Source organism: Stegostoma tigrinum, chromosome 5, assembly GCF_030684315.1.
Source record: "Stegostoma tigrinum isolate sSteTig4 chromosome 5, sSteTig4.hap1, whole genome shotgun sequence".
Lineage (NCBI taxonomy): Eukaryota > Metazoa > Chordata > Chondrichthyes > Orectolobiformes > Stegostomatidae > Stegostoma > Stegostoma tigrinum.
Genome location: NC_081358.1, coordinates 75,637,693 through 75,663,247, shown reverse-complemented (window position 1 = coordinate 75,663,247; position 25,555 = coordinate 75,637,693). Strand labels below are relative to the sequence as shown.

The window sequence follows — 25,555 nt, the reverse complement described above, 5'->3', positions numbered from 1 at the left end:
TTTAAAACTGCTCCACTCATCTTCCTTAATTCTACCCTCTCTTGCTGTTCTTTGCATCTTTATTCATTTCTCCCCTGCAAAAGCAGAAAGCTGCTTTCTGGTGGAGCATGTAGCTGCAGAAAGTGATGAGCAGAAAAGTGGCAAAATAATTGAAAATTTGTGTTGTAATATCATATTGTTAGGTTCCAGTCCTCTTCAGCTCATATGATTATAGACTTTACTTGTGTGCTTCAATGTATGACCTAAACAATGTATCTGCTGCAAGCTACTTGATTGTGGTATATTTCATTAAAATAATTTGTATTATAGTTTAAATTATGCACATCTCATTGCTATTTCAACATTTTACTTTTAATTTCTGAATTGTTAATGTCATTCCTACCTAATCTAGCTTGTCTACTTTTTTGTTTGAAACCCTGATATTTAATGCAAAGTAATTATGATTTATTTTGTAACGCTATAATGATCTCTACCTATTAAAATTACATGACAGCACTGTCTCAACTTGTTTGAGATCTGCATAAATATGAACTTGACAATTCAAACAGTAATACCCTGTTCCCAAAATTGACTACTACTCTGAAATGAGTCACCAGACCAGGGATACGCAACCAGTCAAAGGGATCTATCTGCCTTTAAGAAAATATGATGTCCTGGGCTGTAAGATCTCAAAGTGAATTGCTACAGTAAATGTAACTATTGCTAATAATGAACATATAACTTGTATGACAATTGCATTACGGTAATGCTGCAGTACATATAATAACACAAGTAATTGTGCCCACTCTTTCAGGTCATTCTGTCTTATTGTGAAAGATGCAGTTGGTTGTCTGACTTTGACAAAGACATCAAATTCCATTCTCAGATTTTCTTTGTGGGGGTGCTGCAGATGCTTGACCAGCTGAGTACTTGCAGCATTTTGTGGGGTTTTTTTTCTTCCAGATTTTCAACAGTTGCAGTTAACTTTCTTCCTGTCAATATAAATGCTTTACAGTGGTCCACATTATGGTGCTGCATGGTCCTCCGAGAGGAATACAGCAAAGAAAATGTAGGGAGATCAGTAGATAATGTGAGGCCATCAACAGATTTTGTGGGGAGTAGGGTGATCTTGCATATCTGAATTAATGGATTAAAAGCCCATGTAGGCCATTCAGCCTTCAACCATGCTCTATTATTTGGTAACACGATGGCAGATCTGATTGTGATCTCAATTCTACTTGCCTTCTCTATTATTAATAACCTTTTGACTCCCTCATGAATCAGGAATTTATTTAATGCAACCGTTGCAAATATTCAGTAACCCAACCCTCATTGCTATCTGAGGAAGAGAATTTCACAGGTCACCTACTTGGGAGGGAGCGCTGGGGAAGCTTGCTGTTATCTTCGTCTTAAATTGAAGACCCCTAAATTTTAAGCTGATACTTGCATTCTCACCTATCCTAAAAGGAAAAACTTCCAGCATCTATCAAGCTACGCACTCTCCTCCCCACCTCCACTCTCCCACCCCGAGTATCAGTATGCATCAATAAGATCAACAAATAGGTGCAAGAGTAAGTCATTTAACCTATCTTGTCTGATTTGCAATTCAGTACGATCATATCCTTTATCTCAATGCTATAATCCCACTTTCTCCCTATGTTCTTTGATGTCTTTCATGTTAATAAGCCAATTTTTTCTTAAATATTTTCAGTGACTTGGCCTCTCCTGCCTTTGTGGTACAGAACTTCACAGGGCCACCACCCGCTAATAGAAGAAATTATTTGTGTCAGTCCCAAATAGCCAATCCTGTATCTGAAATGTTGACTCTTTATACCAGACCATCCCCTTCCCTACTAAGAAAAAAGCTAGGAACGTAGCCCCTGTTTGTAGCCTGTCCAGCTCTGTCAGAATTGTATATGTTTCAATAAAAGAGCCACTCATTCTTGTAATCTGCAGTGGATACAAGTATAATTGACCTAAGTTTTTATGAAAAATTCTTCTTTCCCCTGAAAAATGTCTGGTGAGCCTTCACTGCTCTTTTTCTGTGGAAAATATATCTTTCCTGGAGTTAAGAGACTTGCCAAAGCTGCCTTGAAGCCTCTTTACTTCCTCCTCACCACTCTCATATCCTCCTAGATTTGTCATCAGCAAACTTGGAAATGTTATAGTTAATCATCTTATTCAAATTATTGGTACATAATGTGAATAGCTGGCCACCCTAGCACCAATCAAGTTGTATCCTACTCGTCCACGCCAAAAAGGACACATTTATTCCAACTGTTTCATGCCAACTAACCAGTTCTCAATACATGCCAGTATATTTCCACTAATCCTCTGTGCTTTAATGTTGCACATAACCTCTTACGTGAAATTTTATCAAAAGCTTTCTGGAAATCTAAATGCACCACATCTACTGACTTTGACTTTGTTATCAATTCTATGCATTACATTCTCAAACCAAGATTTGTCAAATATAATATCCTTTTGTAAATTGTTGTCAACTTTGACTAAGCCTGTTGTTTTATTTTTCTGTGTCCTGTTATTGCATCCTTTATATTAGACTCTAGTAATTTATTTACTACTGATGTTAGACTATCTGGTCTCTAATTCTCCGTTTTCTCCCTCTATTGTTTACAAAACAAAAATTGCAGAGTTACGTTTGCTACCATCCAGTCTGCTGCACTACTCCAAAATTCTATAGATTGTGGAATGTCTGACCAAAGGACCCATTATTTCCACAGCCACATCCTTTAGTACTCTGACATATGGATGATCAAGCCCTGGAGATTTATCAGCTTTCAGTCCTATTTAATTTCTCCAACTCTTTCCCCCCCCGCAGGCTTTTTTAGTTGCTTCTTCCCAATAGACCCTTGTTTCTGTAGGATTTCTGAGAAGTTGTGTGTGTCATCTTCTGTGAATGCAGAACAGAGTAGTTACTTAATAAATAAACTTGTCATTTCTTTTTCTCCATTATCAGTTCTCCAGTTCTAGACTGAAAGGGACTGATATTTGTCTTCAGAAATCATTTTCTTTGACATATTTACAGAAATGTTTATAGTCTGCTTTTAATTGTACCAGTTCTTTAACTTTTCCCTCTTTAATCTACTAGTCCTCTTTTGTTGAATCCTACTCTGCTCTAAAGTTTCAACCTTGCTATTTTTCTCGCAACTTTATATGACTCCTCTTTGGGTCTAACACTAACCTTGATTTCAAGATAACAAAGTGTGGGGCTGGATGAACACAGCAGGCCAAACAGTATCTTAGGAGCACAAAAGCTGACATTTCGGGCCTAGACCCTTCATCAGACGAGTTTTCTCATGAAGGATCAAGGCCTGAAACGTCAGCTTTTGTGCTCCTAAGATGCTGCTTGGCCTGCTGTGTTCATCCAGCCCCACACTTTGTTATCTTGGATTCTCCAGCATCTGCAGTTCCCATTATCACTAATCTTGATTTCCTTTGCCAACCTTGGTAGAACCACTTCTTCTGTTATGTTTTGCATGAGAAATAAATTTATAACATTGGAATTCATGTATTTATTGCTTAAAAATTAGCCATTATTCTGTTGTCACAGCTTTCAGTGAAGTTACCCAATCTATCACAGCCAATGTATCTCTCATACCTTTGTTTCCTTTGTTTAGGACCATAGTGTCAGTTTGGTCCACTTCACTTTCTATCTCAAAGAAGAAGAATGCTATCATGTTATGGCCACTCTTCCTTTAAAGGGCCTCACAAGACAAGATGATTACCAAATCCAGAATAGCCTGTTCCCTAGTTGATTCCTTTACTGGTCTAAAAACTCACCTTGCACACACTCCAAGAATTTATTCACCACCACACTATTGAACATGTTCTTTGCCTTGACTATTTGTAGATGATAATCACCTTTGTTACATGCATTTCTGACATCCTTTTTATTGCTGTCCCTACCTTACCACCACTGTCTGGAGGTTGAATAATAATGTTGTAGATTGAGTTTTGCCTTGAGTTTACACTTCTTCAATCCTCAGCATCTTTTTCAATTACCTTAAATATGTGTCACTAGTTACTGACACTTGAGTCAATACCCTTTTGTGATTTTGAACACCTGTAATAAATCTGCCCTTAACTTTCTCTGCTCTAAAGGGAACAATCCAACCTTCTCTCATCTTTACACTTTACCAGACGTGTGGAATGTCAGTATCAATATAATTGTGGCTGACTGTATAATGTGGTATGTTGACAAGATGTATGCGCAAAAAATTTCAATATTTTAGAGATTCTTTAAAAGGTAAGTATTTTTTGTACTCTTCTGTGCATTACAATGCCATTGCAGACTCAGGTTCAAACCTTGAACTGTCAGCATTCTTGACACCAACAATAACAGCAATCAGCCCCTTAATTGAGAGAAAAATTGAAAGGCTACACAAGGCTTGACTTTCCATGAAGGCAGTTAAAACTTAAGTGTGAAATAAAATGAAGTTTTGAAATTAGAGTATATATACTTGTAAAACCAAAGAGCAGATAGAAACTGAAGCAATCTAAATAATCTTAAATGTACACTGACCTTGTGCTATTCTCACTGCGACTCCACTTGTGCTTGTCCATTTAACATGACAGCTGCACCTTCTGAGCAGAACTTGCCTGCTGCATCCAAACATTGGCTAAAACATCTTCCCTGGAAGTACTCCACTTAGCTTCGAAGTGCTTCCATTAAAGCTCTCCTGATCTGTGGTTTACTTTCACAACTCTCAATACCAATCAGCCAGATGCCAGAACAGTTGTTTATGCTCATTCAGCACATTCTACATGCGCCATTTCATCTTGCAAACTTTCCCTGCTGTAAGTATAGGCCAGTTTTAGAAGCACCCAAGGGCCGTTTGTGGCCTTCGTGGATGTAAATTGCCCAACTTTGTACTGAATGGTAATGCGGCAGGGTTTTGCTTTTTCTTGAATGTGGTTACCACCTGAAACCTTCCTAATTAATTAATTGAGCTCGTGTTCAGCATGTGAAGAATTATAAATGTAATTTTGTTTTTACTCTAGTTTCATGTTCAATGACAGTGAATCACGAAGGACTTCGTGAAGGGTGGAGTTACGGTTAGTTATGGGACTTGTGGTGAGATGAACCTGCCCAAGCAACGATAGAAATATTTAAGGAAAGAAATATCTTTCGGTGGCCTTAGTGTTTAACAAACCTGTTTGTAGTTGGAATTTATTTAACTAACTAGTGACATAATCTGCATAAGCACATTGAGTTTTCAGTGTCATTGTTTAATAGCATCAATGCATCACACAGGCCCTTCAGCCCGACTCATCCATGCCAATTAGGTTTCCTAAACTGACAAATCCTATTTGACTGCATTTGGCCCATACCCCTCTAAACCTTCCTATTCATGTACCCGTCCAAATGTCTTTTAAATGTTGTAACTGTACCCACGTCTACCACTTTCTTTTGCAGCTTATTCCATACATGCACTACCCTCTGTGTCGAAAATGTTGCCCCTCAGATTCCTTTTAAGGCTTTCCCCTCTCACCTTTAGACTTATTCCCTCTAGTTTTGGACTCCCCTGTACCGAACTAGCTATTTAACTATGAACATCTCTAATTTCCTTTAAGTTTAATTTTATTAGCTTATTATTCAATTTTAATCGGTTATTATTTTTCAGTGAGTGAACTTCTGACATTTAAGTTTTTAAAAATCTGGCCAAATTATTCAAGCTGCAAGACAAGATTGATAGGAATTCTGCTTTAATCTGCAAAATGTTTGTTCGTATCACAACAAAGATAAAGCTAGATGAAAGTGTTTTATTAGTATGTTCTATATCCTAATACAGTGCTAGCACTGCTATGAAGTGCTAATTTTTCTATTCAAAATCTGCAATCAGTGTTGTGGCACCCAGTGTAGTGCTGTTTATGAATCAGACCTTTTCATAGTTAAATTTGTGAAAATATATGTGCCATGTTTTATTCAGCTTCTTGAATTGTAAAATTACTTAATGGATGCGTTTTTTGCGCATTTTATTGATGTTGACTACATGGAAGCATGGCAGCTATGGAAACATACCAGTTCTGAAATATTTATTCTGCATTATTTCTGGTGCTGGCTGTGCGTATGCCATTGTTAAATGTCAGAATGTGCACGGGGAGAAATTTGCTGAATCAAACAAATTAGACGGGTTGAGCAGTCATTCTGAAATAATAACTAAGTACTGGAAAAATTGAACAGATTTGACAACATCTGTGGAGACAGAAACTGATTATTGTTTTGAGTTCAAAAAAAATTCAAATTTGGACTCAAAATCTTAACTCTGTTTCTCTGTCCTCCGATGTTGTTAGACCTGCTGGGTTTCTCCAATTCTACCTGTTTTTATTTCAGATTTTCAGAATCCATTGTGCATTGTTGCACAAGGGCAGTCACTAACTGTGTATTCCACAACAGTTGAGTACATTTCATTTCCTTTTGGCAGAGAGAGTAAAGTAGAACGTAAACATGGTTCATAGGATTACTGTCTTCCATTCTCTGCACAAATGGCAGATTGTAGGTGTAGCATATCAACTAAGATCCAGCTGGGATGTGACTTTGTATCATGTAGGTCCAGTCCCAATGTCATGGCAATTACTGGTTTGTCTTTTATCTGTAATTGTGTGGCATGCCAGCTGCATTTGTGTTTCTGAAACAAACCGGAGAGTAAACACTGGTTGCTGAGTGCTGATGGTGTGGGGTCTAGACTGTCATACACAATCCACCCTACAATGGGCAGCATGACATATGCCCTGTTGCCACAGAAAATGCGTCCAGGTGCGCACATTTGGTGCTTAAACCACTGTTTTGTCAGCTAAACTGCCTTGGGTGGGCTCTATGCTGTGTGTTGAAGGACAAGCTATTGGGCGACTCTAACATCCTGCATGCCCCTTTGAACACTGATAGCACACTGCCATCATGGCTATGGGTGAGCTCACATAACTAGAATCTGAGCTTTCCAGTGCCTTGTTCAGATGTTGGCTGATCTCTGTTGGTGTTGCAGTGGAAAATGAGACATTGACTGTTGAAAATTGCATTTTGGTTAGATGCAAAATGTTTTCAGAAAGTTGACCAAAACTAGCACAGACAGTGATGAGGTTGAAACGCTGCAAAGCCCTGTGCTGAGCATTGCTGTACTGTTTGATCTTGAACATCGACCTGCTAGTACACCAAGTGTTTCAGTGGGTGAGCATTAGCCTTCTGAGGGTTTATCTTTTGATAAGCTTATGTCTGTACTAATATGCTACCCTGCAGGTGCATTATGATGTCTCACTACATGCAAATCTCAATAAGCTGTCTTCCCAAAATCGTGCCAGTTTTTGATCTGGTGGGTGACTGTGTGAGCAAATGATGCTATTGTTTCTCCATTGTCTTCATGTATCTTCTACAACTGTCTAAGTTTCAGCTTTGAGGTGAAAGGGTGAAGGAAGGGTCTAAAAAGGAAATTTAAAAGGAATACACACCTAATTAAATTGTATATTTAATTACAACCAAGAAACTGGAAGTAAAAACTGCTATGAATGCATTGGAGGTGAATGAGTTAGATGAGAGATATTTATCAAAAAATGAAGTTGGTTTTTCACCAAATGATACAGCTAAACCCATAAATGTATTAAGAGGCACAGGAGCTATTCAAACTTTTGCTGGAGAACGATCTGGTTTTTCTCCTTCCCAACAGAATAAAATGAAAGCAGAAATGTTATTAAACAGGATAAGTGAAGAGTATATCGCAATACCATTATTAATAGTGAAGCTAGAGTGTGACTTGTTTTCTGGAGCTGTGAAAAGTAGAAGTAGTAAACAGTCATGTATGCTCCAGGAAACGATTTGGCTGGAACAAAAGTTAAAACTTCACCTTACTTTGCGCACGCTTCTTTAACCGTGAGCCTAGCCCTCCCTCAACTGACCCCTTCTCCTGCCTCCAACACAAGCCCTCCTCTTAGACATCACCCCAAGGCCTCCTACCCTCCCTCGACCTCTTCATCTCCAACTGTCATCATGACATAAATCGCCTCAACCTCTACACCCCTCCGCACCCACTCCAGCCTCTTCCCCCACAGAACCTGCAGCCATCTACTCCCTTTGCTCCAACCCCAACCTCACCATAAAACCCGCAGATAAGGGAGTTGCAGATGTACGGCGCACTGACCTCCACATCAAGGCCAGGCACCAACACATCTCCTACCACCCTCTTGATCATGACCCCACACCTGACCACAAAACCATCATCTCCTCCTAGACCATGTAAAACCTCATCACCTCAGGTGACCTCCCACCAACAGCCTCCAACCTAATCGTTCCCCAACCCCACACTGCCTGCTTCTATCTCCTTCCCAAAACCCACAAACCCAACTGCCCAAGTTGACCCATTGTCTCCGCCTGCTCCTGCCCAGCTAACATATCTCCACTTATGTCGACTCCATTTTCTCCCCCTTGGTCCAGGAACTCCCTACCTATGTCCATGACACCACCCACGCCCTCCACCTCCTCCAAAACTTCCAATTCCCCGGTCCCCAACACCTCATTTTCACCATGAATGTCTAGTCCCTATACACCTGCATTCCCCACGTACATAGCATAAAGGCCCTCTGCTTCTTCTTGTTGCACAGGCCCGACCAGTCCACCTCCACTGACACCTTCATCTGCTTAGCCGAACCTGTCCTCATCATCAACAGCTTCTCTTTCAATTCCTACCACTTCCTCCAGACAAAGCGGGTGGCCATGGCAATGCTTGCCTCTTTGTAGGTTACGTGGAACAGCCCCTCTTCTGGCGAGTTTTGAGAAGATTTGTAGCTCAGGTTGACGTTCTGGATGTGATTTGCTTGCTGAGCTGGAAGGCTAGTTTTCAGACGTTTCGTCACCATTCTAGGTAACATCATCAGTGAGCCTCCGACGAAGCACTGGTGTTATGTCCCGCTTTCTATTTATCTGGTTAGGTTTCCTTGGGTTGATGTCATTTTCTGTTCTTTTTCTCAGGGGATGGTAGATTGGCTCCAAGAAAAAGAACAGGAAATGACATCACCAACCCAAGGAAACCTAACCAGATAATTAGAAAGCGGGACATAACACCAGCGCTTCGTCGGAGGCTCACTGGTGATGTTACCTAGAATGGTGACGAAACGTCTGGGAACAAACCGGCAAGCTCAGTGAACTAGCTTACATCTCGAACACAATAAAGACCTCTCTTGTGGACCGAGAGGACGAGAGTGCTATCTTGGAGGTGAAAGGAGGACGTCGGGTTGGCTGTGCACCCTTGCGACCAGTGGATCTTAATGCTGGCTTCGGCCTAACGCTGGTTCAGGGGAGCAGCCAACCTGCAACGATGGCTGGGGCAAGTGCTCGTGCCCCAGGTCAGGGGGTCCGGAACACCATCCGTCTTTCTGTAAAGAAGGTGGATGAAGGTGCACCTGTGGACCGCACCACCTTCGTGAAGAGGGTCCTGTTGGACTGTTGTGGGTTCGCTGCTGCGGAAATTTACTGCCTGCAGGATTTCCCCGGAGGAGGTTTTTACGACGTGACCTTCCGGAGTGCCAAGCTTTGCGAGCGCTTACCGGAGGTTTTCAAGGAGAAAGGAAGTGAGGGCCCCCTCTCTGTATTGACCGCTATCCCACTGTTTGTGATGCCAGCGCAGAGGAGCCGTATGGTGACTGTACACATGTACAACCCGCATGTGCCAGCAGTTGATGTCCTGACCTTCCGAGGAAGGTGTGTGAAGGTGGAAGGGGACCTAACTGACATCGTGGACCCCTTTGGCATCTGGACGAGTAAGAGGCAGGTCAAGGTGACGCTGAGGATGGGCGCAGACGGGAATGTCGCACACCCACCGTCCAGCTTCGCGATCGGCAGGAGCAGGGGCTACCTGACCTATGCAGGGCAACCTAAAGTCTGCCATGCCTGTGGTAGGTCAGGTCACATGGCGGCCGACTGCAAAGCCACCATCTGCAGGGAGGAGGGACACCTTGCAAAGGATTGCCCACGAGAGAGAAGCTGCAACCTTTGCGGGGAAGCGGGCCACTTCTATAGGGCATGCCCGCAGCGGGGTGCCACCTACGCCCAGGTCGCCGGCAGGGGAAATGCGGGGCCAGCCCCCCCGGAGGAGAGGAAGGCACCAGGGCCCAGCAAGGACCCCACTAATGTGCAGGAGGGCCAGGCCGTGCAGGATGGGCCCGAGGCCAGCAAAGCACCCCTGCAGGCTCCGATCTCCCCCCCCCCCCCACCCCCCCCCCCCCGATAACCCGGAGCCAATGGAGGCGGCGACAGGCGACCCAGGGGAGTGGACAACAGTCCGGAAAGCGAGGGGGAAGGTGTGTCGACGGGCCCAGGAACCGCAACAATCAGGCGGGAAGAGGCAGCTACAGGGGGGCTATAAGAGCTCCTCTGACGAGGAGGATTCGGAGAGGGCCCACCCGAAGCAGAAGTTAAAGGTCTCGAGGGGGAAGGAAAGCAGCACCCCGCTTCCAGGTGATGGGAGGCGTCCTGAGGCTCACTCCGACACCGAGTCAAGTACCGCTGGAGCACTGGAGGGCCCCCCGGAACTTCCAGGCGGGAAGGAGGAAACAGCGCGTCCCCAGCCTGACCCGGAGCCGGACCGTCCTGCCTCCGCACCCCTGACGGGGGGATGCCACCCGGAAGGCAGCATGGATGGTTTCCTGAGCCCGGAGAGCGTCCAGCAGTTAGCCCAGGCAATGGGCATGAAGGGACAGATGGAGGGGCTGGACCTTGGACTAGGGGAGGGTACTGCGGTCACTGCCCACAATGGGGGTACGAGTTGCGAGCATTAATGTGCACAGCGTCAAGTCAACCGCGAGATGTGTGTCCACGTTGGCCTACCTGACCACCATCGAGGCGGACCTCCTGTTTCTGCAGGAGTGCGGGATACCGCACCTCGGCAGGTACGGGAAATGGTCCGGCGCCTGGACCTGTGGGCCTTCGATCTGGTCGGGGGTAACGACTGTCGCTCCTCGGGCCTGGCTATTCTGCTGCGGGGGCGCGACTTCACCATCTCAAGTTCAGGAGGTGTTGGGGGGGCGCCTCCTAGTGGCTGACATCACCTACAGGAATGCTCCCCTGAGGCTGATCAACGTGTACGCCCCAGCGGTACGGAGTGAGCGGTTGGCCGTCCTGCAGCGGCTTCCACCCCTTCTGGCCACATCCAGGCCGGTCATCCTAGGCGGAGACTTCAACTGCATCATTGATGCAGATGGAAGATCCGGCGTGGGGACAGCGGGTGGGGCGATTCAACTGGACGTCACGTCCAGATTCCTGATGGGCACGGTGAAGGACGCCAAGCTGCTCGACGTCTTCAGCACCCCTGCAGACGGAGCGCAGCAGAGGTACACCTGGTCGCGGCCAGACGGGTCTATCTGCTCAAGGATAGACTTCCTGTTTGTGTCACGGACGTTCTCGGTCAGGTCCACCGGTGTTCTTCTCTGACCACTGCCTCCTGTTGGTCGACTGTCACTTACAGGACGACCAGCCGGCCGGCAAGGGGACGTGGAAGCTCAGCACGACTCTGTTGACCCCAGAGAACGTCGAGGAGCTTAAGAGGGAGTACGCCGGTTGGAGAACCGTGAAACCCCTCTTTGAGTCTCCAGGCCACTGGTGGGAGACAGTGAAGGAGAACATCAAGAGGTTCTTTGTCCTCAAGTGTGTTCAGAAGGCAAGAGAGAGGCGGGGAAAGCTGTCGCGACTCCAGAAAAGGGTGCAGAACCTGCTCCTTCTGCAGTTGATGGGGTCAATGTCACGGAGGACCTCCGCGAGGTGAGGGGCCAGCAAGCCACGCTCTTCGCCGCGGAGGCCTCCAGGATAATCTTCCGGTCCAGGGTCCGCTCTGTGGAACAGGACGAGACGTGCTTGCGTTTCTTCTTTCAGAAGGTGCACAAAGAGAGCTCTGTGCTTAGCCGGCTGAAGGAGGACGACGGCTCGGTGACGTCGTCTCAGCCCGACGTTTTGAGGATCAGCAGATCCTTCTATGCCGGACTGTACGACACGAAGCCCACGGACAGCATGGCCTCCGAGTCGTTCCTGTCGTCTATCACGGAGGTCTTAGACGACGGCACGAGGGAGTGGCTGGACCGGCCGATATCCCTGGACGAGCTGGCCAGAGCCCTCAAGTCCTTGCAGAGGAATAGGACTCCCGGAAGCGACGGCTTACCGGTCGAGCTATATTCCGCTCTGTGGGGCCTGGTCGGCATCATCACCCTCATTTACAAGAGGAAGAGGGAGAGGGAAGAAATTAAGAATTGGCGTCCCATTTCACTTTTGAACGTGGACTACAAAATCCTGGCCAAGGTCATCGCCAACCGGGTCAGGTCTGTCCTGGAGTCAGTGATTCACCCTGACCAAACCTGTGCTGTGCCGGGCAGGAAGATCGCTGAGAGCCTCGTGCTCATCAGGGATACGATCGCCTACGTACAGGACAGGTGGGTGGACACCTGCCTCGTCAGCCTGGACCAGGAGAAGGCCTTCGACAGGGTCTCTCATGCTTTCATGAGGGACGTCCTCTCCAAATTGGGGTTTGGGGAGGGCATCCGCAATTGGATCCGGCTGCTCTACGCTAACATCGTTAGCGCAGTCTCAATCAACGGATGGGAATCAGACAGTTTTCCTGTTAGATCTGGAGTCAGGCAGGGCTGCCCGCTCTCTCCTGCCTTGTTCGTGTGCTGTGTGGAGCCCTTCGCCGCCTCCATCAGGAAGGACGTGAGCCTGAAGGGCGTGACTATCCCAGGCAGCAGAGGCCTTCAGGTCAAGACCTCCCTGTACATGGACGATGTCGCCATCTTCTGCACCGATCGTCGGTCGGTGACTAGGCTGTTGGACATCTGCGGCCAGTTTGAACTGGCCTCGGGTGCCAAAGTCAATCGGGGTAAGAGCGAGGTCATGTTCTTCGGGAACTGGGACGACCGCTCCTTCATCCCCTTCACCGTCAGGACAGACTACCTGAAGGTGCTGGGTGTTTGGTTTGGTGGAGCTGGGGCATGCACTAAGACTTGGGAGGAGCGTGTTGCCAAACTGAAGCAGAAGCCGGGCAGGTGGACGCTCCGGTCCCCCTCCATCGCGGGTAAGAACCTGGTTGTCAGGTGCGAGGGGCTTTTGGTACTGTTGTATGTGGCGCAGGCCTGGCCTATTACCTGGACATGCGCCGCTGCGGTCACCCGGGCCATCTTCCACTTCATTTGGGGGTCGAGTATGGACCGGGTCCGCAGAGACACCATGTACAAAGACATGGGAAATGGGGGAAAGGGCGTACCGAACGCCACCCTCGCCCTGACGGCTACCTTTGTGTGTGGCTGCATCAAGCTGTGCGTAGATCCTCAGTATGCAAACACCAAGTGTCACTACTTACTGAGGTTCTACCTGTCCCCGGTGTTGCGAAGGATGGGCCTGGCCTCGTTGCCGCGGAACGCTCCGAGTAGTTGGACCGTTCCGTACCACCTGTCCTTCGTGGAAAAATTTTTGAAAGGAAACACCTTTGACCACAAGGCCGTCAGGCAGTGGTCAGCACGTAGTATCCTCAGGACCCTTCGGGAAAAGAAGAGGGTGGATCCCGTCGTGTGGTTCCCCACGCAGACTGCCAAAGTCGTTTGGCAGAATGCCTCATCGCCAGAACTTTCAAACAAGCACAAGGACATTGCTTGGCTGGCGGTGAGAGGGGCTCTGCCAGTGAGATCCTTTATGCATGCCCGGAATCTCTGCACCACTGCACGCTGCCCTCGAGGTGGCTGCAGGGGGGACGAGACTGTTGATCACCTCCTTCTGGAGTGTGCCTACGCGTAGGAGGTCTGGAGGGGGATGCAGTGGTATTTGTCGAGGTTCGTCCGGAGCAGCTCCGTGACGCGGGACTCCGTGCTCTACGGGCTGTTTCCGGGGACGCACACCGAGACCAACATCAACTGCGCCTGGAGGACCATCAATGCGGTGAAAGACGCTCTTTGGTCTGCCCGCAACTTGCTGGTCTGCCAGCTGAAAGAACTGACCCCGACCGAGTGTTGCAGACTGGCGCCCTCCAAAGTCCAGGGCTACGTGCTGAGGGACGCGCTAAAGCTTGGGGCAGCCGCCGCCAAGGCGCGGTGGGGAAAGACCACCGTATGAGCCCCCTCGTCCAGAAAAGGGAAAAGAATCCTATCTGGTAACTGGGCCCAGCTGGCGCCTTCCCCAACTGGTCAGGGGGCCAACTGGGACTGTGCGGGGTGACGACTGCCGGGGTGTTTTCTTTGCTTTGTTTTTTTGTCTGTTTTATTTTTTTCCTTTAGTTGGTGTACGTACCCCCGGGTAACCCGGAGTGCCTTGCATGACTGGGTAGGTGTATAAATGTTTTATTTTTTTGTACATTCTATGAATAAAGTATATTTTTTCAAATAAAAAAAAGTGACGAAACGTCTGAAAACTAACCTTCCAGCTCAGCGAGCAAACTCAAATCCAGAGCCCCTCTTCTGTAGCTACACTGGCCCTAAATCCCACCTCTTCCTCCACCACATTGATGACTGTATCAACGCCGCCTTGCGCTCCCACAAGGAGCTTGAACAGTTCTGCACTTCACCAACACCTTCCACCCCAACCTCAAGTTCACCTAGACCATCTCTGATACCTCTCTCTCCTTCCTGGACCTTCTATTTCCACCTCTGGCAGCCACCTGGAAACCTATATCCATTTCAAGCCCACCGACTCCCACAGCTACCTAGAATACACCTCCTCCCACCCATCCTCCTGCATCTGCTCCCAAGATGAGGCATTCCACTCCCGTATATCTCAGATGTCCTCATTTTTCAAGGACTGCAACTCCCCCGTGCTCTTCTTCCCCCCCCCCCCCCCCCCCACACCCCACCTCAGTGGTCGAGAACGCCCTCGACTGTGTCTCCCGCATTTCCCGCAATTCATCCCTCACACCCCCTCCCCACTATAACCACCAAAACAGAATCCTCCTCGTCCTCATGCACCACCCACCAATTTCCAGATCCAACGCATCATCCTCCGACACTTCCGCCATCTGCAATCCAACCCCACCACCAAAGACATTTTTCCCTCCCAACCCTTGTTTGCTTTCCGGAGGGACAACTCACTCCGGGACTTTCCTGTCTGCTGCACACTCCCCTCCAGCCCTACCACACCCGGCACTTTTCACTGCAACCGCAGGAAGTGCTACAGCTGCTCCCTCACCCCCATCCCAAGCCCCAAGATGACATTCCACATCAAGCAGATGTTCACCTGCACATCCGCCAATGTGGTACACTGCATCCGCCGTACATGGTGTGGCTTCCTCTACATTGGGGAAACCAAGGGGAGGCTGGGCACCGCTTTGCAGAACACCTACGCTCGGTTTGCAGTAAACAACTGCACCTCCCAGTTGCGAACCATTTCAACTCCCCCTTCCATTCCTCAGACGACATGTCCATCCTGGGCTTCCTGCAGTGCCACAATGATGCCGTGTGAAGGTTGCAGGAACAGCAACTCATATTCTGCTTGGGAACCCTGCAGCCCAATGGCATCAATGTGGACTTCAGAATCTTCAACATCTCCCTTCCCCCAACTGCACCCCAAAACCAGCTTGTCCCTGCCTTCTTAACCTGTCCTTCCTCCCACCCCCACCCTACCAACCTCATCCCAGCCCCTGCTCCCCCTGGACTGACCTATCTCCTCCCTTACTCCCCACCTACACTCACCTCACCTTTACTGACTCTATCCCCACCTCTCTGACTTGTTTGTCTCCTCTCCCACTTATCTTCTCTATCCATCTTCTATCCGCCTCCCCCCCCTCCCTATTTATTTCAGAATCCTCTTCCTCACCCCCATTTCTGAAGAAGGGTTAAACCCAAATGTCAACCTTCCTGCTCCTCTGATGCTGCTTGGCCTTCTGTGTTCATCTAGCTCTACACCTTGTTATCTAAGAATTCGTAGTTACTATTCTAAGCACACTGACACACAGCACAACTGAACCTGAAAGAAAAACCTTTCAATAGACAATTGCTAGGCAAAAGTTACCTTAACACACCCATGGAATTCTATCTGCAAATTTTCAATTGAAAGGAGATAGTGAAAGGCGGAAATTCTCAACCAGCGAATGAAAGACAGGATCAGTGTGTAAACAACATTGTCTTATCAGCAAAGAACTGAAAGAGACTTGACAGCGTGGATGATGAGAGGATGCTCTTATGGCTGCCTAGAACCATGGGCACAATTTTAAAAAATTGTCTCTCCAATTTGAGGTCGAGATTTGTTTGTTTCTTCTGTGGGTTACAAACAAGAATAGGACATTTGAACCTTCAAGCCTGGTCTGCCAATTAGTAAGGAGACAAAGAAAGGAAAATAAGCTGGTCTAGTCCTGTTAATACAGAATGGATAAGTACAACAGTGAGTAACGACCTAGGTTTGGAAGAATCCAAAATTTAAACCAGTTGATTTGGAGATTTATATTTTTTAAAAAAAAGGGACAGTAACAAGTGGATGTAGTTTGCAGACTTTGTAACAGTAGCTACATTAGAACGGAATATAAATCAAATAATAGTGGGAACTTGCAGGAAAGGTACTGCAGAAATCAACTTTAATCTTAACATCGAATAGACAAATTAAATTGCCAAAGGTAGTCTGGAGAATGAGTCATGTGTTTGGAACAGTTTCTCAGAAAAGTATGTACTAAAACCTACAGGGAGCAAGCTACGCTAGACATGTCAATGTGTAATGAAACAGGAATAATTAAAGATCTCATTGTAAACCTATCAAAGGATCCTTAGGCAAAAGTGATCATTGCATGATAGAATGTCGTTCATGCATGAACAATGTAGGTCTGTAAATTGTTTCTTCAACTTAAGTTATTTGTAAGGCGAAAAAACACCGGTTGAGGATTGGGTAAATTAGCTACAAGGAAAGATAGAGAATCAGTGGCAGATATTTTAAGGAAATATTTCATAAATCTCAAAAATTATGCAGCAGTCAAGGTTAACTATGGAAATTAAGTGGTATCAAATGAAGAAAGAAGCTTAAAATATTGTGAAGATTTATGGTAAATTAAAAGATTAGGCAAATTGTAGAAACTAGTAAAGGATTGCATTAAATGAAAGGGTGAAATGAAAGTCTGAGAGAAAACTTGGAAGAAATAAACTGCAAGCAGTAAATGCTTTTAGAAGTATTTCAAATGGAAAATAGCTAAAGTAAGCATTGGCATCCGATGTGAAACAAGTAAATGGTAGAGACTTTGAACAAGCACTTTCCATCCATCTTCACAGTTGAAAGAAATCCTAAAAGTAGTAGAAAATCTAGAAACACAAAGGAGGAAAGAAGCTGTGGGAAACTAATGGAGCCTAAGGCTAACAGGTTTGCTCAATCTTGATGGCCTTTACCCTTAGTCTTTAAAATAACTGACAGCAGAGATAAGTGAGTGGGTTGGTTACAATCTTCCAAAATTCACTAGATTCTGGAAGGGTCCCAGCAGATTGCAAAGCTGCAAGTGTAACACCTCTGTTTAAAAAAAATAATGGAAGGTGGAAGCTTGTAGACAACTTTGGCTAATGTCTGTTATTGGAAAATGCTGCAGTGAATTTTAAAGTGCTGGTAACAGGACATTTCAGGCAGAGTTGGTATGATTCTGTGAAAGACGAGTTATTTTCAGCACATTTATTTGAGGATGTAACAAGCAGATGGATAAAGGAGAGACAGTGTATCCAGTGTATGTGGATTTACAAAAGATGTTTGATAAAGTGCCACATGTAAGATACCTACACAAGAAAGGGATGATGTTGGGGTAGAGATAAAGAACTGACTAACAGGAAAGAGGGTCTGAATAAATGGGCTAGTTTTGGTTCGGAAAACTAAAATTAATGCAGTAACGCACATATTTGTGAACCGCAGCCTATCATAGTGTATATTAATGGCTTGAATGAAGCACTGACACCTCTGAGATTGGAGGCTTGGGTTCAAGTTCTGTGTGTGCCAGAGATTATTTAATAGTGTCTCTGAACACATTAATAAAGAAAATGTGTACAAACATCTGCAGTAGGACAAGTGATGCAGAGTCTGCAGTGAAACCTAGGTAAGTTGTGTAAAGGCCAAAAAAAATTTGTAGGTGCGGTAAAATATGGGAAAATGTGATGTTGTATACTTAGGAAGAACAGAAAGGTGGGAATTTATTTAAATAGTGAGTGTTTTAGCTTTTATTAATAGAGGGATTGAGTTCCGGAACCAAGAGGTTATGCTGCAGCTGTACAAAACTCTGGTGCGGCTGCACTTGGAGTATTGCGTACAGTTCTGATCACTGCATTATAAGAAGGATGTGGAAGCTTTGGAAAGGGTGCAGACGAGATTTACTAGGATGTTGCCTGGTATGGAGGGAAGGTCTTATGAGGAAAGGCTGAGGGACTTGAGGCTGTTTTCGTTAGAGAGAAGAAGGTTGAGAGGCGACTTAATTAAGACATATCAAATAATCAGAGGGTTAGATAGGGTGGATGGGGAGAGCCTTTTTCCTAGGATGGTGACGGCGAACACGAGGGGGCATAGCTTTAAATTGAAGGGTGAAAGATATAGGACAGATGTCAGAGGTAGTTTCTTTACTCAGAGTAGTAAGGGAATGGAACGCTTTGCCTGCAACGGTAGTAGATTCGCCAGCTTTAAGTACATTTAAGTCATCGTTGGACAAGCATATGGATGTACATGGAATCGTGTAGGTTAGATTGTCTTCAGATCGGTGTGACAGGTCGGCACAACGTTGAGGGCCGAAGGGCCTGTACTGTGCTGTAATGTTTTATTCTATTCTATTCTAAACTGCAGAATGCTGCAGTATTGAAGCATTTAGGTAACCATGATTCTCAAAACTTCAGCATGCATCTACAGCAAGTATTTAGGCAGTTAAGTTGGATGTTGGCCTTTATTGCAAAGGGAAATAGAATAAAAGTAAGGTAGTCTTCGTAAAAAAATAAGTGGCATTATCCAGGTAATACTTGTAGCACTATGTACAGTTTTGGTCATGCTTAAGGAAGGGACATAGTTTCTTTGGAAACAGTTCAGAGAAAACTCATGAGGCTAATCCCTTTGCCTTTTGAGGAAACATTGAACAGGTTGGACCTTTACTCATTTAGAGGTGATCTTGTTAGAACACCAGATTTGGGGGGCTTGACAGTAGATGCTGAGAGGATGCCTGTTCTTGTGGAGAAATCTAGAATGAGGGGCATAGTTTAAAAAATTGCCAATTATTTTGAATTGGTCTTCTCTTTCCACCAATAGGAAAGTCTCTCCTCAGTTCAGATCCCTCATAATTTTTGAACTCTTGAATCAAGTTTCCTAAATATTTCTCTGCTGTAAGGAGATGGGTTTTATTTTCCCCTTTGGCGTATCCATGTAACTGGAGTCATTCATCCTTTAAACCTTTCTGGGATCTCTTCAGTGCTTTCACACCCTTCTGAAGTTGAGCTAGAAATTGAGGATCAACCAATTTACTACAACTTGTTTGCTTTTGTACGCTGTTTAGCAAAAACAAAACACAAGATGCTGTATGCTTTTTAAGTTAAGATAGTGTATGGAATACCTCTTCCATTAAGGTACAGGTTGTAAAAACATTATGTAGTAATGGTTAGGCCACAACAGAAGTACTGTCTATGATTTCAGCATTGCAAGAAAGAGGATCAAACTAGGCAGGGTGCCAAGGAGAATTCACAACAATGTTGGTAGAAATTAAACTTTTAATAATGAGGTAGCACATTGAATAGATTGACTTTTTAAAAATATTTTTGGAACAAAGGAGATTGAGCAAAAATTTAGTTGATGTGTTACGATGCGAACTGTGGTATTATTTGTATAACTTTTGTTTGTGGCTTTTGAGTTAGTAAGCAGTGTGTCTGAAGCTAAGTATTTCAGTATCCATGGTGATATCACCATAAACAGTTTTTGAGGCATAGTTTCAGAACAACTAAACTTGTATGCACTTCTGATAGACATGTTTATTTTAGATTGTTAGAACCTGTTGTTGTAAATAAGACCTTGAAGAGTGTTAGTGTGTTCTGGAACTTTTTAAGTTTAAGGGAAAAACACAAATCGGAGTGAGAGAGAGATTCCTACTTTATTTTTTGATTTTGATTGGGACAATCCTGTAAAGCCCTTAGAATAGGATAGCTTTGTAGAAAAGTGCTCCCGAGAAGAGAGAGGCATGTAGGAACTAGGTTATCTGAGTGAAGACTTCGTGTTCGTGTCAGACCAGATGTGTTGGGATAAAATCCTGAAGAGATTACTTAAAGCTAAGTACATTTAAGCAGGTGTATTATCACTCCAGGAAGAATTTATCTGAAGTTCCAATCTAAACATTGTCCCAAGTGACTTAAACCTGCTGAGGTGTTGGATACCTAGAGATACTGATGTTTGTATTGTACGAGTGTTTTTTGCATACCAGTGGTGTGTTTTGGGATTAATAGTGTTATAGTTTACAGCACGTTTAAAATAAATCTGAATTTTTATTAGGTAAAGTCACCACAGCCTTGCTAGACCAGAGAGCTGCTGTGTCATAGAGAGAGATGGATGTTGGTGATTTAACCTGAGGGTCATCACATCTCAGGCAAGGGGAAAGGTTGAGAAGAAGAATCCTGATGGTAATGTCAGTCAGTGTGGGATTTGCACCCAGATTGTTGACGTTACTGTGCATTGTAAACCAGCTGTCCTGCCAACTGGGCTAATCAACTCTATTTGTATTATAAGTGGATAGTTTGGATGATTTTTGGTTTGTTTCATTGAAGCAAAATTTTCCCTATTACATGCTTGTATTTCAGTGAGACACCACTTTTTGTTAAAAACAAAAACAAAAGATCTGTAAGGCCATTTTTCTGTGAAACCTGTCATGTTTAGTAGCAACATCAGCTGTGATCATAAAAGTATTCCAAATAATAGGGGCCTGGATAGAACGATTAGAATTGACTTGTTTTCCTTAGAAAAGAGGTCCTTAAACAGGTGCTATATCTAAAATAATTGGCAGAAGGATTGAGAGGACATCTTGTTTTCTTCAAGAGCATCAAGGTTTGCAACTCCCAAGCTGAAAGACTAATGAAGGTTTGAAAAAAAAACAAAAGATATAAGAAGTGTAAATGAAGTGTCATAGGCTAAAGGTCTGCAGATCAAAAGGTAGAAAATTTAATCCCCTATTCCCAATTCCTCCGCCTCCGCCGCATCTGCTCCCACGATAAGACATTCCACTCCCGCACATCCCAGATGTCCAAGTTCTTTAAGGACCGCAACTTCCCCCCCACGGTGATTGAGAACGCCCTTGACCGCGTCTCCCGCATTTCCCGCGACACATCCCTCACACCCCGCCCCCGCCACAACCGCCCCAAGAGGATCCCCCTCGTTCTCACACACCACCCTACCAACCTCCGGATACAACGCATTATCCTCCGACACTTCCGCCATTTACAATCCAACCCCACCACCCAAGACATTTTTCCATCCCCACCCCTGTCTGCTTTCCGGAGAGACCACTCTCTCCGTGACTCCCTTGTTCGCTCCACACTGCCCTCCAACCCCACCACACCCGGCACCTTCCCCTGCAACCGCAGGAAATGCTACACTTGTCCCCACACCTCCTCCCTCACCCCCATCCCAGGCCCCAAGATGACATTCCACATTAAGCAGAGGTTCACCTGCACATCTGCCAATGTGGTATACTGCATCCACTGTACCCGGTGCGGCTTTCTCTACATTGGGGAAACCAAGCGGAGGCTTGGGGACCGCTTTGCAGAACACCTCCGCTCAGTTCGCAACAAACAACTGCACCTCCCAGTCGCAAACCATTTCCACTCCCCCTCCCATTCTCTTGATGACATGTCCATCATGGGCCTCCTGCACTGCCACAATGATGCCACCCGAAGGTTGCAGGAACAGCAACTCATATTCCGCCTGGGAACCCTGCAGCCATATGGTATCAATGTGGACTTCACCAGTTTCAAAATCTCCCCTTCCCCCACTGCATCCCTAAACCAGCCCAGTTCATCCCCTCCCCCCACTGCACCACACAACCAGCCCAGCTCTTCCCCCCCACCCACTGCATCCCAAAACCAGTCCAACCTGTCTCTGCCTCCCTAACCGGTTCTTCCTCTCACCCATCCCTTCCTCCCACCCCCAGCCGCACCCCCAGCTACCTACTAACCTCATCCCACCTCCTTGACCTGTCCGTCTTCCCTGGACTGACCTATCCCCTCCCTACCTCCCCACCTACACCCTCTCCACCTATCTTCTTTGCTCTCCATCTTCGGTCTGCCTCCCCCTCTCTCCCTATTTATTCCAGTTCCCTCCCCCCATCCCCCTCTCTGATGAAGGGTCTAGGCCCGAAACGTCAGCTTTTGTGCTCCTGAGATGCTGCTTGGCCTGCTGTGTTCATCCAGCCTCACATTTTATTATCTTGGAATCTCCAGCATCTGCAGTTCCCATTATCTCTGAAAATTTAATTGCACTGGTTAGCTTCTTTTAAGCTGGCAAAGACATGATGGGCCAACTGGTCTCCTGCTGGGCCTTCAGTTTTCTGTGTATGAGCAGCAGGTATAAAGTGTGTGTGTGTGTGTGTCTGGTCGGAAAGGGGTAACCTCTACTCTGCCTACCACTGAGATCCCTGCCATCATACATATTAACACTGAACCAAGTTTGTTCATTTTACATCCCCTGAAGTGAACAATTAGACATACCAGATCCAGCAAAGACGATGAGTTTGAAGTATTAAAGATCTGTATACCTGACCTAGCATCTCTGGTCCAGTTATTCCAGTTCCAACAGTGTCATTTATCATGCGAATAAGAGAGTGAATTTAACCTGACTGTTGAAAACAAGATAATAGGCTACGATCAGAAATTTAATGTTCTGGTTTTTATTTATTATTGTGAATTGACTTTGTTAATTTTATTACCAAGTGAGAGTCACCTAAAGTATTATCAGTAAATTCAGTGATGAGGTTATCTCAAATTCCAAAAAATTGAGCGACTAGAAGTTAAAAAGCAAAAGGAGAGCAGTAGATTGATTAAACACTCCTGTTGCATCTTGAAAAATTATACACACACACACAGAGGAATCTGTTGAACTGCTACAGTCTCCTAATGTCAGAACCCCATCCCAGTTGCATTTTTTGCAATAAGTGTGTATTACTCTGTAATGAAGTAATCAGTCTATCCAATTTCAAACAAAAATAATTTTGGGCGTATTAAGTAAGCATATTTTTTTCTGGCAATGGAAAAATGAGGTTTTTTTAAAAAACAACTTTTTGAAAGGTAATTGGATTTGTGACTGCAAAGCAGCATAATTTACTGGTTTCTGTATTCTTTCAACAGCATTGACATTAAGTCAATGGTATTTACGCAAAAATGGTATTTACTAAATTATTGTCTTAATGAAACTATGGTTAATTCAGGGTACCAACAGACTCATTACAGAACTGTTTCTAATCTAAAAGAATGGTTAAAATATACTTTCCTTTATTTATTGCATTGTGATCTTTGTTTTGCATTCAGTATGCTTTCCTCTTAATAAGTAAACATGGAGTTATTAAAGGATATGGTGCAAGTAGCATAAATACTCTGGTAAATTATCTAAATTAAATGGTGATCTTCTAATTTGTTCCTAATTGTTGTAAATGTACTGTGTTCATGATATTGCCCAGTAGATTTTTTTTGCTAGAGTCTGCAATACATCTCAACTGACTGCAAATTGAGTTTTTTTTGTTATTACGTTTGTAGTCATTTAGACAACCATCAGCTCTGGGACCCAAATGCTTTTGCTGTTTCCTGTTTCAAAATTACAATGTATTCTATACAGGTGAGTATATAAGATTCTTCATTTTGCAAGAAAGAAAATGCTTGGAGCTATATAATAATGCATTGTCTTCCTCTCCACTCAATCAAAGTTTTTTTAATATAATGATCAACTTTAATGTTACAAAAGCTTAATTGCATTTTGATTTTACTTCCACATTCTATTTTGTGACCAAACTGTATATGGCTGAAGAGGTTTCAAATTTACATTAGAAAATCTTTTGAATACAAGCGTGAGATTTGCACTTCAGAGATGGTATTTTAACTTTTTACTAACGTCTAATGTGTTGCTGCATTCTCAAAGAGATGGATATGACATTTATCCATTAGGGTTAATGTTACTTGCTTGCATTTCTGATGGGAAGATGTTCCCTGCCAGGACCTTAAATCAAGGGTTAAGACATACGTATCCAAATTGCTAATGGGCCCTAATTGTTGGTAAAGGTCCCTGTAGGACGTAATTGTATAAAAATTATTCCCCTTTGAAGTAAGATATTCATCCCATCATCATGTTTGAAGGTGGCAAAGGTTGAATTCTAATTCCGGTTTTGGTCGATCAGAACCCCTAGGCTCTTGATAGCGGGAGATTCTGTAATGTTAATGCCAGTGAATGTGAAAGGGTGATGGTTCAATTATTTTTCACGGAAGATGCCATTGCTGGTACTTGTAAGTAAGAATATTACTTGCCATTTATTAGCCAAAGCCTCAATGTTGAAAGGTCTTTCTGGATGTGGGCACAGACTGCTTCATGTCTGAGGAGCAAAAAGTGGTATTGAACACTTCACTTACTAAACTTCTCCACTTCTGATCTGGTGATGGAAAGAACATTATTGGTCAAGCAGTTGTAGATGGTTATGTCCTGAGAAACTCCTGCAGTGATGCCCTGAGGCTAAGATGATTGATTTTTGACAACCAAAACCATTTTCCTTTTGTGCTTGGTATAATTTCTAATGAGTAAGGAGTTTTCCCCAATTCTAGTTGACTTCAATTTTGCTGGGACTGATTGATCCTGCACTTGGCGTAAATGTCTTTGATGTCAAGGACAGTTACTCTTGCCTCACTTCTTGAAATTAGCTCTTTCATTTATGTTTGTGCTAAGGCTGTCATGAAATCAGGAACCAAGTGGGTTTAGCAGAGCTCAAACTGAGTGACTGTGAGCAGCTTATTGACAAAGTGCTGCTTGATAGAATGGTCGATAATTCCTTCCATCACTTTGATGTGTGTGTTTTTGGTTTCTCCAAAGTGCTTTGTTCAATGAACCATACTGTAGCTTGCATTTTAAACCGGATTGTTGCTTTCATTTTAGATACTTTTCTAATCAGCCTGTTCATTTGCTTGTATAAAAATGTTTTCACTTTTGCTTCTATTTCATATAAAAAATGTTTGTCTAAATTTTTTTTCAATAATTCCAACATTGCAGGCTCAGCATTCCCATCACGTCATTCAGCAGATTCTTCGACATCTGGACACTCACAACAAGGATTCTCCAAGGGTCCGAGCAGGCATTGTACAGGTCCTTTTAGAGACTGTAGTTATCGCGGCAAAAGGTTCTATTGGTAAGCAATACTGACATTTAGGAAAAAAATTCATAGACTTGGACTGCTTCCATTTGGTGCAGAGGATTAATTTTCCCTGTTTATTTCTTCACCACACATACACAGGTCACATTTGTTTTTAATTGTCCTACTATTTTTATGAACATAACACTTCCAGATTTCAGTTGTAGTCTTGCGTAGAGTATAGGCTACCTGACACTAATGAATGGAAAGTTGAACAAATCACCCAGCAATTAAACTTCCTTTCAGACGTGTCCAAT

The 25,555-nt window shown here is 44.5% G+C and overlaps 1 protein-coding gene across 5 annotated transcripts in view; it reads left to right on the top strand.

Moving 5' to 3' along the window:
- The window catches only part of efr3a (EFR3 homolog A (S. cerevisiae)), a 195,527-nt gene that overhangs the window by 102,225 nt on the left and 67,747 nt on the right, over window positions 1-25,555 (top strand). For all 5 annotated transcript variants that reach the window (XM_048528934.2, XM_048528933.2, XM_048528932.2 and 2 more), the window contains 2 exons: window positions 23,665-23,743; window positions 25,160-25,295. In XM_048528934.2, coding sequence (XP_048384891.1) covers window positions 23,665-23,743; window positions 25,160-25,295 — 215 coding nt within the window. The remainder of the gene's footprint in view (window positions 1-23,664; window positions 23,744-25,159; window positions 25,296-25,555) is intronic.